We start from the raw sequence: 16,222 nt of genomic DNA on the forward strand, positions 1-16,222 counted from the left end.
TGTCTCCGCTGCTCTCGGCGTCTGACTGCCGTCCCTATCAGCGTCCGTGGCCCGGCCCGGAGCGACCCGGCTCCGCTCGGCCTCGCGGGCCCCGCGGCTCGGTCAGATCCGCATGCGCCGCCACCGCCGCCGCTGCCGCCGCCGCGCCTCCCCCCAGCTCCCGCGGCCGCGCGCCCGCGCGCCCTCGGGACCCCCCTCCCGCCTGCGTCTCCCACCGTCCCGGCCGCCTGCAGCGGGGACCCACGCGCGGAGGTACGCTGGCCGCGGCGTGTGATACACAGGCGCGCTCTCGGGGGCCAGAGGCAGCATTACACACAGTCACAGACTCTAACAATGTCACACGTACCGGGTCACATACAGTATCACAAACATTATCCACACTCACACAGTGTCACCCCTCATGTGGGGGTCATACAGGGTCAAACTGTATGCAAACAGCGTGCAACTTCACACGCGATCACACACCCGCACTGGGTCCCACGCTGGCACAGTGCCTGTCAACGTCTCACGCTGTGGCACTGAGGTCGTGCCACACACAACCACCACGCACGTGGTGCCACACACAAACACACACGCCAAGCCCTGTCCCACACTCCTGTGGGTGTCACAAGGAGTGCCATGTATTCCCACATCGCACACAACTCTCAGTCACGCAGTATCACATACCTTTTTGCACACCGGAACTTGCCACACGGGCCACACTCACACGGGGCCACACACCCTGCCGTATCACACACTCATACATCGTGTCACAGGAGGTCACAAGCAGCATCACAACAGCCACAGCCACACACTCAAACGGCGTCAGTGTCACACATCCTTACATGGCACATGAGTGTCACACTGTCACCTCTAACAATCACACACTCTTACGACATATTCCACATGCCTCACATTCGCATGTTCCCCAGAGTCGTGGGTGCAGATGGCATAACGGACTGACACAGTGTCGCCAAGGGTGTCACCACAAGGTCTCACAAAAGTAGATCAATGCTTGCCACACGTGGAGTCACACAAGTGTCACTCTGCAATGCAGTGTTACACACAGAGGATGGCAAATGGTGTCCACAGTCCTGCTCTCCTTTGGGGTTACTCAGTCTCACAGAGTCACGCGGACACGTAGGCACACAGTCACACAGTGTCAAACCCTTGTACCCACACTGCCCTCCCTCACTTTCTCTCCTTTTGGAGGGCTTAGGATGCAGCGTGGGTGCCAGACCCACCTCCAGGGCCCGGGCGAGGGGGCGTGACCCGGGGGAGGCTGTGGGCGTGGCCCGCTCTCGCCCTGCCCCCTGGGGTGGGGTCCAGAGCGCCGAGGTGGAGAGCTGGAGCCACCTTTCCCAGTCTAAGTGGCGGGCGCAGCGGCCGGTGCCGGGAGGCAGACGGAGACGCGCTCCGCCCACCCTCGCCCCGGCAGGCGGGGTGGCCCGTTTGACCCCGCCCCTGGGTTTGAGCGACGTGCCCAGGGGCGGGCCGGGGCGCGGGCCTCCCAGTGGTTCCCGTCCAGTCCCTCCCGCTGAAGAAGGACGCCGAGCGCGGCCCCGCAGTCAGTCGGTTCCCGCGCGTCCGGACACTCCGCGACCTCGCGCCCCCTCGACCTCGCAGCATGGCCGTCAAGAAGATTGCCATCTTCGGCGCCACCGGCAAGACCGGGCTCACCACGCTGGCCCAGGCGGTGCAAGCAGGCATGAGCTGGGGCGGGCGGGAGAAGTCCCGGGGCGCACAGGCGGAGCACTGGGAAGGGGCATCGTGGGGTCGAGCCCAGGCCTTTTGGGGCCGTCGGTGCCTTGGTGCGTGAGGACCCAGAGGGCAAAACAGGTGCCCAGGGGGGCAGAAGTGGGGAACGCTATGAGGTCCAATCTTATGTGAGTTCCAGGAATAGGAATTGGCCCTGGGAGGCTGGGGGAGTCCGATGACAGGTGGAAATCCAGGCGCTCAGGGCGAGTGTCGTTGTCGTTACTGTGGTGGTGGCTGTACACCCAGCGGGGCTCCCAGCCCCACTTGCCCTCCGGCACCTCCCTCTCATCGCTCGTGTTAAATCCTCACAGCACTCAGTGTGGGTTTGGATCTTGTATCACGTGGCTTCGCAGATGAGAAAACCCCGGGCGGAGAGGAGAGGGACTTAGCCAATGTCACACGACTGGAAAGTGACCGGGCTGGGATTTGAACCTAGCTCTTAATAACCACCCAAAGCCTGCTAGCTCGTGGCTGGGGCACCAAGGCTGGAGGTTGAAAAGTCTGGATGGTTGCTGTAACCATCTGAGGGAGAGAGGATCACGGAGACAGACATGGTGGAGACCTGGGGACCCTGGAAAGTCTACGAGGCTAAAAATCCAGAGATGCTCCCAGGGAAGCGGGCAGGAAAGGGAATAGCTGGGCAGCCTTCAGCCCCCACTGCCCAGACTTCGCCAAAACCCAGCCAGGCCTGGGATTTCCAGATATAGGGCTCCACCCTTGCTGGTCTTGGCAACTCTGAAGATATCGATTATCTGGGTGCGCCAAAAGGGTGGAGGCCCTCAGGATTCCACTCTGCGCTGTCTCCTAGCCCGGCCCTCCCTTGGAGAGACTGACTGCAAGCTCCCCACTAGGCCCACTGCTCTCCCCCTCCCCAGGAAGACCTAGTTTGAACCTGGACTTGTGTGGTAAGGGAGAAACAAATTTGCTGATGAACATTTGTAAGAGGAAGAAGTTAAGAACTGCTGAGTCACCTTGAGGAACCGGGTACAACCTTTTCCTTAATCCGGAATTCCACTGAATTCTGCTCATCCACCCTGCTGGTCACAGCTGGCTCTGCACCCCTGGGGAATTGAGAGCTGGGGCCTAGGGAGGCCTTGCCTTCTCACTGTGGCCCAGACAGGTTTCTGCACAGCTCAGCGCCTTGCCGTCGAATGAGCTGGGCTTTTATTTACCTCGGTGATTCTGTGCGGCTGCGTCCTGACTGGTGTGGACTCTGGTGCCAGCCTGCCCACACTCAAACCCCATCTCTGCCATGTAGCCACCTGTGTGGCCAAATGCCTGGAGGCCTAGGTACCTAGATGTCTGTTAAGCGGGGACGAAACTGTTAGCATGTGCCCTGGGGCCCTGGTGATGATGGAATAGGGTGGCGCACGAAAGTGCCCAGGATTGTGTTGAGCACATAGTTGGTCCCAAGTAAGCACTGCTTGACTGAGTGAACTCAGATCCTAGTTGTGTGATCCTGGCCCAGCTACCGACAACTGCCTCCGTTTCCTCATCCTTAAAAGGCATTATAATACATACCTTGTAGGGCTCTAGCAGTCTGGTGCCTTTCAAACTGGGTCGTAGTGAGTTCTGACATATATGCGGTTGGTCATGACAGTATCTGAATGTATAATGTAAAATACTGGTTCTGTGCATTTGCGTGTACCGGACGAGGCTGCGACATAGATTTTGTGGAGAGGACTGAAATCGAAAAAGCCTAAAATGGGCATGAACTCTGAAACTTGCTTTCAACTAATTAGGAAAACACTATATATGTGTTACCTATATAATTATATATGTATAAATATATTTATATACACACATATAATTATGTATATTACATGTACATATATATACACGCAGAGAAGAGTAAAGCAAAACCAGTACGAAAATCTAGGCCTTGTTGCTTTTCTTTAGGTCTGAATTTATTTCAAAGTAAAAAATTAACAGAAAACTGTGAATAAAGTAAGAAGTTTGTAAAAAAAAAAAAAGAAAGTTGGGAAATACCCTACAAATGTTTTTATTCTTTGTAAAGGGTAAAATCTGTGAATTCTAAACCTGTTTGGTATGATAGCCACTAACTTATTTTTAAATTAAAATTGCAATGCTGGTTGTATTAAAAATTTGGTGTGGAGGGGAAGCCACATTTACTTGTAAAACGAGCTTAGCACAGCACTTCTGATAAGTGTCGCTACTCACCAATCGGTGTAACAGTCGGTGGGCACCCTTGTGCTGAGACCTCGTGTCCAAGCTCCGTCTGCGAGGGCGTGCTTCCCCCCAGAAGCCCACAGTTTACCAGGATCTGCTTGAACCAGCGCTGTGGCGGTGAGCCGGCACCCACAACGGGACCCGCCGAAAGCCCTTGCTGCTCCCAGATGCAAGTGAGGGCAGCACAGGTTGTGTGTCATTCCCCAGTGAAAGGTGGTCACACGGGACGGGGACACCGGGGATTGTGATCTTCACTGTCCTTTCTCTCTTAAAACACCTAATGTATCTTCCAATTACGGCTGACATGGAACGGTATGTTAGTTTCAGGTGTGCGCCACAGTGATTAGACGTTTATCTGCCTTGCAGAGTTGACGATCTTCACTATCTAGAGGAGTCTGAAGGAGTTTCCTCACTGGGCCCACTGGGCCCCTGGTTTACTCCAGGTCAGCATAAGCAGGGCCGTGACAGAGGAAGCGGAAGCGGCTGGCGGGGCCTGGGGAAAGAGGGTAACGGGCGCTCCAGGCAGAGGGGAGCACGTGCGAGGGCAGGGAGGAGCACGAAGCGTTGGAGGAACTGAAAGGCAGTGCAGTGGGTGAAGAGGACAATGGCTGCAGCGCAGGGTGCAGAGGAGGACAGGCCTGGTTGTGAGGGGGCCTGGAAGCCTGGCGGGAGGACTTCATTGTCTCAGGGCACTGGGGTGTCACGGGAAGGATCTGAGTCGGGGGCACTTCTGTGGAAGGCTCTGTCTGGCTGCTCTGTGGAATGTGCACTACAGGGGGTGAAGACCGGGCTCCGGGCCCAGAGCGGATTAGGCCGAGCAGGGAAACGGCACTGTGAGATACCTAAATAAAAGGCATGGTAACAGCCCACACTCACAGGGCGCTCGCTCCCGTGCCAGGCACGCCCCTAAACTTTTCGTTTGTTTTCATTTTGTATTTTCATGACAGCTTTCTTTAGGTACCGTTCCCACACTGTACGATTGGCCCCTTTAAAGCGTATAGTTCAGTGGTATTTCGCATATTCACAAAGTTGTGCGAACATCATCACAATTTAGAACAGTTGCCTCACCCCAAAGAAACCCCTAGAAGTCACCTCCAGGTTCCCACCCAACCCTTCCCCCAGCAGATCTACCTTCGGCCTCTGTAGATTTGCCTGTTCTGGACATTTCATACATGTGGGATCATACAACATGTGGTTCTTGGTGACTGCAGTCTTCACTCAGCCAAAATATCTTTTTCAAGGCTCATTCATGTTGTAACAAGTATCCGTGTGTTATTTCTTTTTGCTGGATACATCGTATGAATACACCACATTGTATTTATCCATTCAGTCGGTGGACATAGGATTGTTTCCACTTTTTGGCTATCATGAATAATGTTTCTTATGAATGTTTGTGTACGAATTTTTCTATGGCTGTGTGTTTTCATTTCTCTCAAGTGGAATGGCTGGGTAGCCCTGTTTCACCGTTTGAGGAACTGCCAGGCTGTTTTTCAAAAGTGGCGGCGCCATTTTACATTCCCCTCAGCATTCATTGTACGAGGGTTTCTTTTTTTTTAATATTTTTATTTATCTTTAGAGGGGAAGGGAAGGAGAGGAGGAGAGAAGTATCAATGTATGGTTGCCTCTCGTGAGTCCCCGACCGGGAACTGGCCTGCAACCCAGGCATGTGCCCTGACTGGGAATCGAACCGCGATCGTGTGGTTCTCAGGCCCACACTCAATCCACTGAGCCACACCAGCCAGGGCTCATTGTACAAGGGTTTTGATTCCCCACTGAGCACCAGTGTCTGCTGTCCATCCTTTTGTTATAGACCCAGTGGGAGCGACGTGGCATCTCCGTGTGGTGTTGGTTTGCATTTCCCCGAGGGCTGGTGATGTTGAGTATCTTTTCATGTGTTTATTAACCATTTGTGTGTCCACTTTGGAGAAACGTCAGGTCTTTTCCCAGCTCGTAGTGGGATTATTCGCCATTTCCTTATCAAGCTGTGGAAGTTCTTTATACCTATATTTTAAGTACAAGTCCCTTATCCGATATTTGATTTGCAAACTTATTCTCCCACATCCTGCGTTGTCTTTTCTCTTTCTGGGGAGTGTCCCTGGAAGCATGTAAGTACTTAATTTTGATGATATATCTATTTCATTGTGTTACCTGCGCTTTTGGTGTTATGGTTAGGAGTCTCATCCAAAGGCCCAAAGATTTATGCCTGTGTTTTCTTCTAAGTGTTTTATCATTTTAGCTCTTCAACTTAGGTCTTGGTGTCACTTTTAAGTGAGTTTTCATATGTGGTATGAGGTAGGGATCCAACCTCATCTTTTTATGTGGAGCTAGTCAGTGGTCCCAGCACCACTTGTCGAAAAGGCTGTTCTTTCCCCATTGAATGGCCTTGGCACCTTCGTCAAAAATCATCTGTCTACATAAACTTTTAGTTATATTATTTAAACCGACAACAGCCCTATAAAGTGAAGACTATTATTTGTGTCGCTTTACAAATGAAGTCCCCAAGGCCCAAAGGGGTTGAGTGACTTGCCCAGTATCATTCAGCTAGCTAGTGATAGGGCTGGAATTCAAACTCGGGGTTACTTTGAGAATTGATGAGTTAATATATGTAAAGACACTTGGCACCTGGCACACAGGGAGTACTGTATGCGTATTGATCATTACCACTGTCATCGTTGCCCCGGAGTGCAAAAAATCTCCTGCTGTTTGTTTTTGAAGTGGATGATGACAGATGTCAAGAGAAATGGGACACCTTCATTGTTTCTTCTCTTCCTCTGTTATTTTCAGAGTAAGAGATGAATTCTCTGACAGGTGATGACCAGTAAGGTTTCCTTGTGAGTGTCATTATGAACCCACAGGTTTTTCCACACTGGTGTGTTTCTGTTGAATTCATAGCCCCATTGTGCTGTGAGCCCTGTCTCACCAGCTGGCCCTTTCCCTGCCCCAGCCCAGCAGCCATTTCTCAAGGAGCTCTGGTTTGTTTTTCAGGAAAATGACATATGGAGACTGACTTCGTCCGCTTGGGCTGCTGTAGCAAAATACCTTAGAATAGATGGCTTAAATAGCAGACATTTCTTTCTTTTCTTTTTTAAAAAAAATTTTATTGCCTTGGCCGGTATAGCTCAGTGGATTGAGTGCGGGCCTGAGAACCAAAGGATTGTGGTTCGATTTCCAGTCGGCACATGGCCTGGGTTGCAGGCCAGTTCCAAGCAGGGGACACACAAGAGGCAACCATACATTGATATTTCTCTCCCTCTCTCCTTCCCTTCCCCTCTAAAGATAAATAAGTAAAATATTTTTAAAAAAGATTTTATTTATTTTTAGAGCAGGGAAGGGAGGGAGAAAGAGAGGGAGAGAAACATCAATATGCGGTTGTCTCTCGAGCGCCCCCTACTGGGGACCTGGTCCGCAACCCTTGAGTTCTCAGGCTCGCACTCAATCCACTGACCTACACCAGCCAGGGCCAGACATTTCTTTCTTTTTTTTTTTTTAAGATTTTATTTATTTTTCTTTAGAGGGGAAGGGAAGGAGAGAAGGAGAGAAACATCAATGTATGGTTGCTTCTCGTGAGTCCCCTGCTGGGAACTGGCCTGCAACCCAGACATGTGCCCTGACTGGGAATCGAACCGCGATCCTCTGGTTCGCAGGCCCGCGCTCCATCCACTGAGCCACACCAGCCAGGGCATTATTTCTTATACTTGTAGTTCTGGAGGGTGGGGAGTGCAAGATCAAGGAGGAGTTGGTTTCTGCTGGGAGCCTCCTTCCAGGCTTGCAGATGGCTGACTACTTGCTGTGTTCTTACATGATGGAGCGAGAGAGCCCTGGCTTGTCTTTCCTTCTAAAGACAGGAATTCTATCACGGGGGTCCCATCCTCATAAAGGCCTCACCTCCAAAAACCATCACTGTGGGGTTAGGGCTTCAGCGTATGAATTTGCAGGGATTATAGTCGATCTATAACAGAGGCACAATTAATCATTTTCTTTTTTTGATATCACCATTTGCAATACACCCGAACATTAACATCTTTTTGCCATTGTTCAAAACAAAGGAAACACAGGTTGGCTGTGAACTTTAAAATGGGTGTGTATGTTGCGGGAAGCAGGAGTTATCAAAAATTCTTTTGGGAGGTAACATACCAAGACAATGCTCAAAATCTTTAATGACCACTATGGCAGGGCCTGGCCCTCCAGAACTAAGGGGTGGGGACAAATCCTAGCTCTCAGCATCCTTTGGGCAACTCCTGTCTTCCTCTGTGCCTCAGTTTCCTCCAGGACTGTGGTTGGGGATCATAGCCCAGTGTGACGCTAGGCGTTAACCCCTTAGTTGCCAGAGGGCAGAGAAATCTCGGGGAAGCGGGGAAGGCAAGGCAGGGAGGCCCTTGGAGGCATCAGTGCAGGTAATTTCTGAACTGGCAGGAAGGAATGGCCCATTTTTAACAACCAGCTGAATACCAACTGTGGGTATACCAACAAAAACGTCTGGAGGCCACTCCCTCAGAACAGGGGGCCAGAAATGTATTTGAAGGTTCATGGCCCCACCAGGACCCAGCCCCTGGAGCCCAGGAGTGCCAGCCCACAAGCCTGCTCACCTGCGTTTCTGTCCTTCTTGCCCGCAGGTTATGAGGTGACGGTGTTGGTGCGGGACTCCTCCAGGTTGCCCTCGGAGGGGCCCCAGCCGGCCCACGTGGTGGTGGGCGATGTTCGGCAGGCAGCTGACGTGGACAAGACTGTGGCTGGGCAGGATGCTGTCATCGTGCTGTTGGGCACCCGCAATGACCTCAGTACTACGCCCCCCCTCTGCCCGCGGCCCACACCTGCACCTCGGCCCCCAGCACCACCCCCACCCCCGGCCCCACCCCTGCCACCCCCACCACCACCGCCGCCCGCCAGTGACAGCCACTCTCTGTCCCCTCTAAGGTCCTACCACAGTGATGTCCGAGGGTGCCCAGAACATTGTGGCAGCCATGAAGGCCCATGGTGTGGACAAGGTCGTGGCCTGCACCTCGGGTGGGTGGTGGGGTTGTAGGGGTGGGGCTGAAGGGGGGCCGGGTAACTGGACAGGCAGCCCAAGGGCTTGTGCAAGGTGGCATCGGAGCCATCCCAAGTCACTGTGCATCTATCGAAGATCAATTGAGTGTCTGAACCTTCCTGGGAGATGCCAGGGACAGGGTGGCCACCAAAACAGCCCTGGGCCCTGCACCCACAGATTTCACAGGTGACAGGGAAGTGGTAAACAGAGCCATCATAAAATTGGGACAGGCCCCAGCTGTCAGGGCCAGGATGGGGGGCTGAGGCTGAGGGTTTAGAGCTGCGGTAGGAGGTCCAGGCAGAGGGTTCAGGGCCGGGGTAGGGAGAAGCCTAGAGTCCTGGGAGCCCAGAGGAGGTGCTTAACCCGGCCTGAGACCAAGTGAGAGAGCGCCTCCTAGGGGAAGTGACAGGGCTATGGATACACAGACCAAGTCTCTACCTCCACAGAGCTCCCCATTTTGAGGCAATAGACATTGAACGAACAGTTGCCACAAATAGTGCAAAAAGAAGGCTGCAGGGCTTGTAACAGGAGTAGTTAATGCTGACAGTAGTTAATGCTGTAATGATTATTGAGTACTTGCCGTATGCGAGGCACCACCTGAACACTGGGGTGAATGCTACTTCCTCCTCACAAAACTCCTTGGAGGACTCATGCCTGCACATAGTAGGTGCTCAGTAAGTAGTAGCGGTTGTCTCTTGTATAGCTAAGGGAGTGGAGGCCGTGGAGGCCCATCAGCTTATCTGGATCACACAGCTCACAGCTACGGAGCTGGCGTGTGATACCTGGCGACTGTCTCCAGAGTCCACACTCCTCACCTGGTTCCTCACACCAGTCGCCTCCCAGAATGAGAAGTGACGGGAGGGAGGGCTGCGCCGTGAGACAACAGGGGGCTCAGGGCAGAGGTGTCAGCTCCTGGGAAGACTGTGAGGCCAGAGTGTGGCTCCAGCAGAGCCGGTGAAGGGGAGAGAAGGGTATTGAGGTCATAGGGCTGATGTGGTCAGATTAGGTGGGTCCCTGTGAGCCCTGATGGGGACTTTGCTTTTACCCTGAATGAGCTGCAGTCATGGATGAGCTCCAGCTCCTCTGGGGGTTCACAGGCCCCCTGTGGCTGCATTCAGGGGAGCAGGTTGGGAAGACAGGCAGGGAGACCACAAAGGAGGCTGCTGCCATGGTCCAGGCAGGAGGTGACAGTGGACAGAGCCGATGGGGAGGGAAGCGGTCAGCTCTTATGTGGGCTGTGAAGGGAAGACCGTCTGAGCCTGAAGCAACTGGAGGACAGCGGTGAGGCCCTGCAGGCTTTTGTCCTGGAACATCCCCAGTGGGCTGAGCACCTGGCCAGGCCGTCCTCCTTCCCTGGTTGACGCTGCCCTGTGTCCCCCCAGCCTTCCTGCTCTGGGACCCGGCCAAGGTGCCCCCGAGACTGCAGGACGTGACCAATGACCACATTCGGATGCACAAGGTGCTGCAGGATTCGGGTCTGAAGTACGTGGCCGTGATGCCGCCCCACATAGGTGAGTGAGACCAGGACCCAGCAGCAGGCTCGCCACTAGCCTGCCTCCTCCTGTCCTCTGGAGACATCTGCCAGGCCTCCCCTCGACGCTCTCTATCCTCTTTTCTGCTTGATTTTATTCTCCTTTCTAACATATTTTTGGGTTATCTCTGTTGAACAAACCGCTCGTGTATTATGACTTTCAGTCTGGATACCCGGAGCTGACTCGGCTTGGGGGAGAGGCTGGCGCCTGGGGTTGCTCAGCAGCTGGGAGTGGAGTCCTGTGGAAGGGCCTCCTCTCAGACACGCTGATGGGTGGTGGTGCGACTGTCGCTGGACCCCTGCACTCGGCCCCCCCTGGGATCAGGTCCCTCCGTGCTGCTTCTGCTACGTTCTGTTTCACAGAAGCAAGCTCCTAGGATCGGCCCAGATTCAAAGGAAGGGGACTTCCGCTTCACCACACAGGTCACATCATTTCTTTACCTTATTTAGTGTTTCCCTCGCCAGGATGGCAGCTCTTCAGATCCCATTCACGGATCTTGCCTTGCTTAGATCACAGCCGTGATCCTGGTGCCTAGAACAGAACCCTGCATAGAGTAGATGTTCGGTAAACGTTTGTCAGAAGAACTAACACAGGGGAACCACCTCTTTCGGTGCTGATGTGGAGGGAGCAAGTAAACATCTCCTTGCAACCTCTTTCCCCCTCCCTGGCCTATAATCCACACAGAGACAGAGTCAGACACTGGGAGAGAGCCATTCACTCAACAGGTGTCTCTGGCATTTGACCCGTGGGCCCGGCCACCATCACGAGCCCTGGTGATACGGCCTCTGCTCTTGTGAGGCGTACATTTCTAGTGGGGGGCGGGATAAAGACAGAGGATGCCATCACCACGGTGAGCAAATGAATGAACGAACAAGTACAGTGAAGGGAGCAGTAATCACATGCTGTTTATGAAGCACAGGCTCTCTGAGGAGACGGCTTCCTGCAGTGAGGGAGGGAGTCGGGTGAAGGTCTGAGGGAAGGGACGGCTGGGATAAGGAACAGCATTGCAGAGACTCAGGGGCCAGACCCTCGGGACCGGGCCCGTCACGGTCACCTGCCCACTGGAAGAACAGTTCGGCTTTGCCGTCTGCTTTCTGGGGCCCCTGACAGGAGCTGGGAATGACACACCCTCGAGGGTGCCATAAGGCTCACTGTTTAGACTCGGTTAAGTGACTGTATCAGGACCCTAAGATCCCAGGACCCTGAGCTTCGTTTGAATCAGTGTGGCTGCCCTAGTGGAGAAGCTGGGTGAAAACCCCAAGCCCTGGCCTCCCAGCCTCAGTTTCCTTTTCTGTAAACAGGGCTCATCATATTGCTTCTTGGCCTGCCAGGCTTGGACTAAGTACCCAGGGAGGTCGTGCCTCACAGTCATTTAACGCAAAGTGCTTTCTTCGGCCTTTTTCTTTTTTATGTGTGCCCGTGAAAACTGAAACCTCCAGAAAAACTGAAGGAATTAAAGTGTGTAAATACCTAAAATTCTTCATTGAGGCTTAGTTTTTTTTTTTTTTTAAGATTTTATTTATTTATCTTTAGAGGGGAAGGGAAGGAGAGGAGGAGAGAAACATCAATGTATGGTTGCCTCTCGTGTGTTCCAGGCTGGGAACTGGCCTGCAACCCAGGCATGTGCCCTGACTGGGAATCGAATCACAATCGTGTGGTTCGCAGGCCCGTGCTCAATCCACTGAGCTACACCAGCCAGGGCAAGGCTTAGTTTTTAATATGTATTCCTTATTTGCATTTTGTCCTATCTTTCTATATATAACTGGCCAGCTATCAATTATCTTTGCATGTATCTAACATTTTGTCTATATATTAGTACTTTGTTCAAATATTTACTTATTTTTAGAGAGAGGGGAGGGAGAAAGAAAGGGAGGGAAACATTGATCAGTTGCTTCTCATATGCCCCCCCGCCCCCTGCAACTGGGGACTTGGCCTGCAACAAAAGCATGTGCTCCTATTTTTAAAATTATTATTATTTTTTTTTAGAGAGGGGAAGGGAGGGAGAAAGAGCGGGAGAAAAACATCAATGTATGGTTGCCTCGCATGCACCCCCTACTGGGGTGGACCTGGCCCACAACCCAGACATGTGCCCTGACTGGGAATGGAACCAGCGACCCTTGGATTCACAGGCCAGCGCTTAACCCCTGAGCCACAGCAGCCGGGGCCTTAAATTAGTACTTTTGACAGAACAATTTGAGAGTGAGCTGCAGACATTCTCACACTTCAGTCGTAGAACCTCAGTAGAAATCTCCCAAGAAGAAAAATATTTTCCTGTACAAGCCACAGGACCATAAACGAACCAGGGAAATGGACGTGAACTCTATCATAGCATTCAGTATCCACGTCCTATTCGCATTTCCCTGATTGCCAAAAAATATCTTCCAATCTCCCCCTCTGCCCAAGTCAGGATCCAATTCAGGATCCACGCTGTGGTGAGTTGCCACGCTACCTTAAATCTGGAGCGTTTTTTTTTTTTTGCATCTTTTTTTCCTTTTCGTGTTTCTCACGACATTAACCAGGCCTGGCATCTTTTTAAATGCCCGCATTCTGGAGTTTTGGTTGTGTTCTCACAGGCACAGGGTGAACGTTTTTGGTAGGAATGCCAGAAGGGTAAGGGTGCCCCCGACTCCAGGCTGTGCCTGTGCTCGTGTGCTGCCTTTGATCCCTAAGTTCAGTTGCTCACTGGCGGGTATTATCTTTAAATTATTATCGTGCGTCCACGAGATGCCCTGCAACAGCCAGGCTGTGCGCGTCTGCTGTTTGCATCGTCTAGGAAAGACCGCGCTGTGTCCCTGGCATCAGGACACACCAACTCCATGTTCACAAGGTCAGGAAAATGCACTCTTCCACTGCCCACAGAACACAGACCCATGCCCTGACCTGTGGGACTGGGACATGTCCCTTGGTCCCCTGAGAGGGGTCCAGAGATTGGGAAGCATCCAGATGGAGCTACCTAGAGCAAATCTAGCCTTTGCCACGGGCACATGACTTCCTCTCTTCAAGATTCAGTGTCCTAGCCCTGGCTGGCGTAGCTCAGTGGATTGAGCCCGGGCCTGCGAACCAGACAATTGCGGTTCGATTCCCGGTCAGGGCACATGCCTGGGTCGCAGGCCGGTTCCTTGCAGGCTAACTACCAGGGGATAGTTAACTGCAGGGGATGCACAAAAGGCAACCATACATTGATGTTTCTCTCCCTCTCTCCTTCCCCTCTAAAGATAAATAAATAAAATATATAAAATCTTAAAAAAAAAAGATTCAGTGTCCTCACTTGTAAAACAGAGTTAATGAATAGTTCCTGGTCCATTTTCTGCGTTATTTCTCCCATTCTAACATATCGTCTATTGTACTTTCCTATCTTATTGGTTGTCTCTATTAACAAATGTCTGCATGCTGAGAGCAGGGATCCATGTCTGCTTTGTCCTTCGCTGAGTGCCCAGCACCTGACACAACAAGCCATCAATAACGATCTGTCAGATGAATGAAGGGAAGGGTGTAGATTAGTGCCCTGCCTGTGGGGACAGTTTCGGACATTGTCAGCTCTAACACCGCTCATGCTGGGCACACTGCAGGCCCCAGAGCCATCACTGCAGTGACCACATGTTCGGGGATGGGAAAAGCACCTGTTCATCTGACCTCTCTGTCTTTACTTCACAGGAGACCAGCCACTGACTGGGGCCTACTCAGTGACCCTGGATGGACACGGGCCCTCGAGGGTCATCTCCAAGCATGACCTGGGCCACTTCATGCTGCGCTGCCTCACCACCAATGAGTATGACGGGCGCAGCGTCTACCCTTCCCACCAGTACAACTAGGGCTCTGTTCCCGTCCAGGAGGACAGCATCCTGGGAGATGCAGAACAAAGGAAAGGAGCAATAAATCTTGAGCCAAGAGCTTCCGATTATACTAGAAAGCCCAACTCTGGCTGTGGGTATCTCGATGTCTCTGTGTGCCCCAGGTGTAAGGTTTTCTGGGCGTTCCTTCATTCATTCCCTTAGTTACAGTTTCTTGAGTCGTTGTTCTCCACCTGGCCCTGTGCTGGGGACCCAGTGGTGACTAAGGTAGCTGTGAGCCTTGCCTTCACACATCTCACAGTCTGATGGTGACAACTCACAGTGGCCAGGGCTCTGATGGAGGAAGCCCTCTGATGGAGGGCAGTGGGAACCCAGAGGGGACACCTGGCCTAACCTGGGGAACAAACAAGGCTCTGTTGAACAGCGGAGGTCCCACCTGAAATTCTTTCAAGATCTGGTTTCGTAAGAATGAGCCAGGAAGAGGTCCTAAGGTGTGATGGCATTCTGAGCAGAAGGAAGTACATGAGCAAAGACCAGGAGGCTGGGGAGCACGTGAAGACCTAAAATCTATCCCCCTACATTTCTCAGAGATGAGGAGTGGTCAACCCAAGAGACTGTTTCCTGGATGCTAAATTGTGCAGAGTCATTGTAAAAAGTTTAAACTTTATTCTGAGGCCTTATGCAAGGAGGAAAGCAGGGGACTGATTGGTAGGGAGGGGGCACAGGGAGGTTTGGGTCTGATAAAACTTCCCTGTATACAGTGTGCAGGTGGGTGGGAGGAGGGCAAGAGTGGAGGTTGGGAGCCCAGGAGGAAAGGGAGCTATAACTTGGGGACCAGGTCACAGTGGGGCCTCCCTGAGATGAGGAACCTAGAGCAGGGACAGGTTTGGAAGAAGGGAAGGGCAGAATGGCCCCTTTAATCATGTCCCTCTGAAATCTACTGTCCCTGCCTTTATTCCCCAGAGACACCTTTCCCAGGCCTGAGTGAGAGCCGTTCTTTTCTCGCTACCTCCAGCCTCTTCCCAGGTCCACTGCAACACCCTCTTCCCTCCTCCCCCTCCTCTACCACCAGCAAAATCCATTCTAATCTTACGCTGTTTCTGCAGTGTAAGACGGCTTGGTTGTCAAATTCCATCCAGTGAGAACTGGCCTCCGGTAACCAGGTGAAAACTTGTGGGGGTGGGGCACAGCTGGTTCAAACTTTGTAGACATTAGCACTGTTTCACTTCTGCCCTCTTTATTTCTGTCTGCCACATTGCCTGGGCATTTAACAAACTTTTCCTGGGTGCCTGCTTTGTGTCCAGCCCTCTGCTAGGTGTTGTTGTGACCATACAGTGGATGACGGAGACAACCTTGGTACCTGTTGTCAGTGGACCCACAGTCCAGTCTGTGGACAGCTCAGGGCCAGGATGGGGAAGACATGGGCAGAGGGGTCAGGCCTTCGATGGGGGGAAACACAGGATCCGTGGGAACCAATCCACCCTGGAGCATCTGCCTTGGAAGCCAGGGAGGGCTTCCGAGAAGAGGAAGCCTTTGATATGATTTCTGAGGAGAGGCAGCCTAGGAAGTGAGGGTTTATTTTCAGAATGGGGAAACAAGTTTTAAGGTCCAGAAACCTCTTCCTACAAATTCATTTTGATTGAGGTAACATTGGTTACAAATTTCAGGTGTACATTACAATTCAATATCTGTATACTGTATAGTATACTCACCACTAAAAGTCTGTTTCCATCCCTTACCATATATTTAACCCCCTTTAATTCTTATCTCTGAGTACTTGCTATGTAGCTAGCAGTGTCGTAGGTACAGACAAAATCTCTGTGTTCAGGGTGGTGGAGGGCACCTGAAGCCATTTTAAAAAAACTCAAAGTGAATTGGTGCGGCAGGACGGTAGGGAACAAGGAGGAGTGTGCATCAGGCCAGACCTTGAAGGGCTTTGTGGCACA

The 16,222-nt window shown here is 52.3% G+C and overlaps 1 protein-coding gene across 1 annotated transcript; it reads left to right on the forward strand.

The window, feature by feature from the left end:
* The first annotated feature begins 1,470 nt into the window (after positions 1–1,470).
* BLVRB (biliverdin reductase B) lies at positions 1,471–14,401 on the forward strand. Its single transcript, XM_037047448.1, has 5 exons — positions 1,471–1,685; positions 8,541–8,705; positions 8,842–8,931; positions 10,336–10,464; positions 14,140–14,401. Exons 1-5 carry the CDS (start codon positions 1,607–1,609, stop codon positions 14,295–14,297), a joined length of 621 nt encoding a protein of 206 aa, XP_036903343.1. The 5' UTR covers positions 1,471–1,606; the 3' UTR covers positions 14,298–14,401.
* The last annotated feature ends 1,821 nt before the right edge of the window (positions 14,402–16,222 follow it).

Source organism: Sturnira hondurensis, unplaced genomic scaffold (genome assembly GCF_014824575.4).
Source record: "Sturnira hondurensis isolate 20B ecotype Veracruz unplaced genomic scaffold, ASM1482457v3 Scaffold0005791, whole genome shotgun sequence".
NCBI lineage: Eukaryota > Metazoa > Chordata > Mammalia > Chiroptera > Phyllostomidae > Sturnira > Sturnira hondurensis.

What these genes read in the sequence shown, in the direction of transcription:
- BLVRB (XM_037047448.1), top strand. Translation starts at nt 1,607, where the DNA reads ATGGCCGTCAAGAAGATTGCCATCTTCGGCGCCACCGGCAAGACCGGG. An exon ending in GGTCGTGGCCTGCACCTCGG is followed by an intron (nt 8,932 to 10,335) that starts GTGGGTGGTGGG and finishes GTGTCCCCCCAG; the next exon opens with CCTTCCTGCTCTGGGACCCG. An exon ending in CGTGATGCCGCCCCACATAG is followed by an intron (nt 10,465 to 14,139) that starts GTGAGTGAGACC and finishes TTTACTTCACAG; the next exon opens with GAGACCAGCCACTGACTGGG.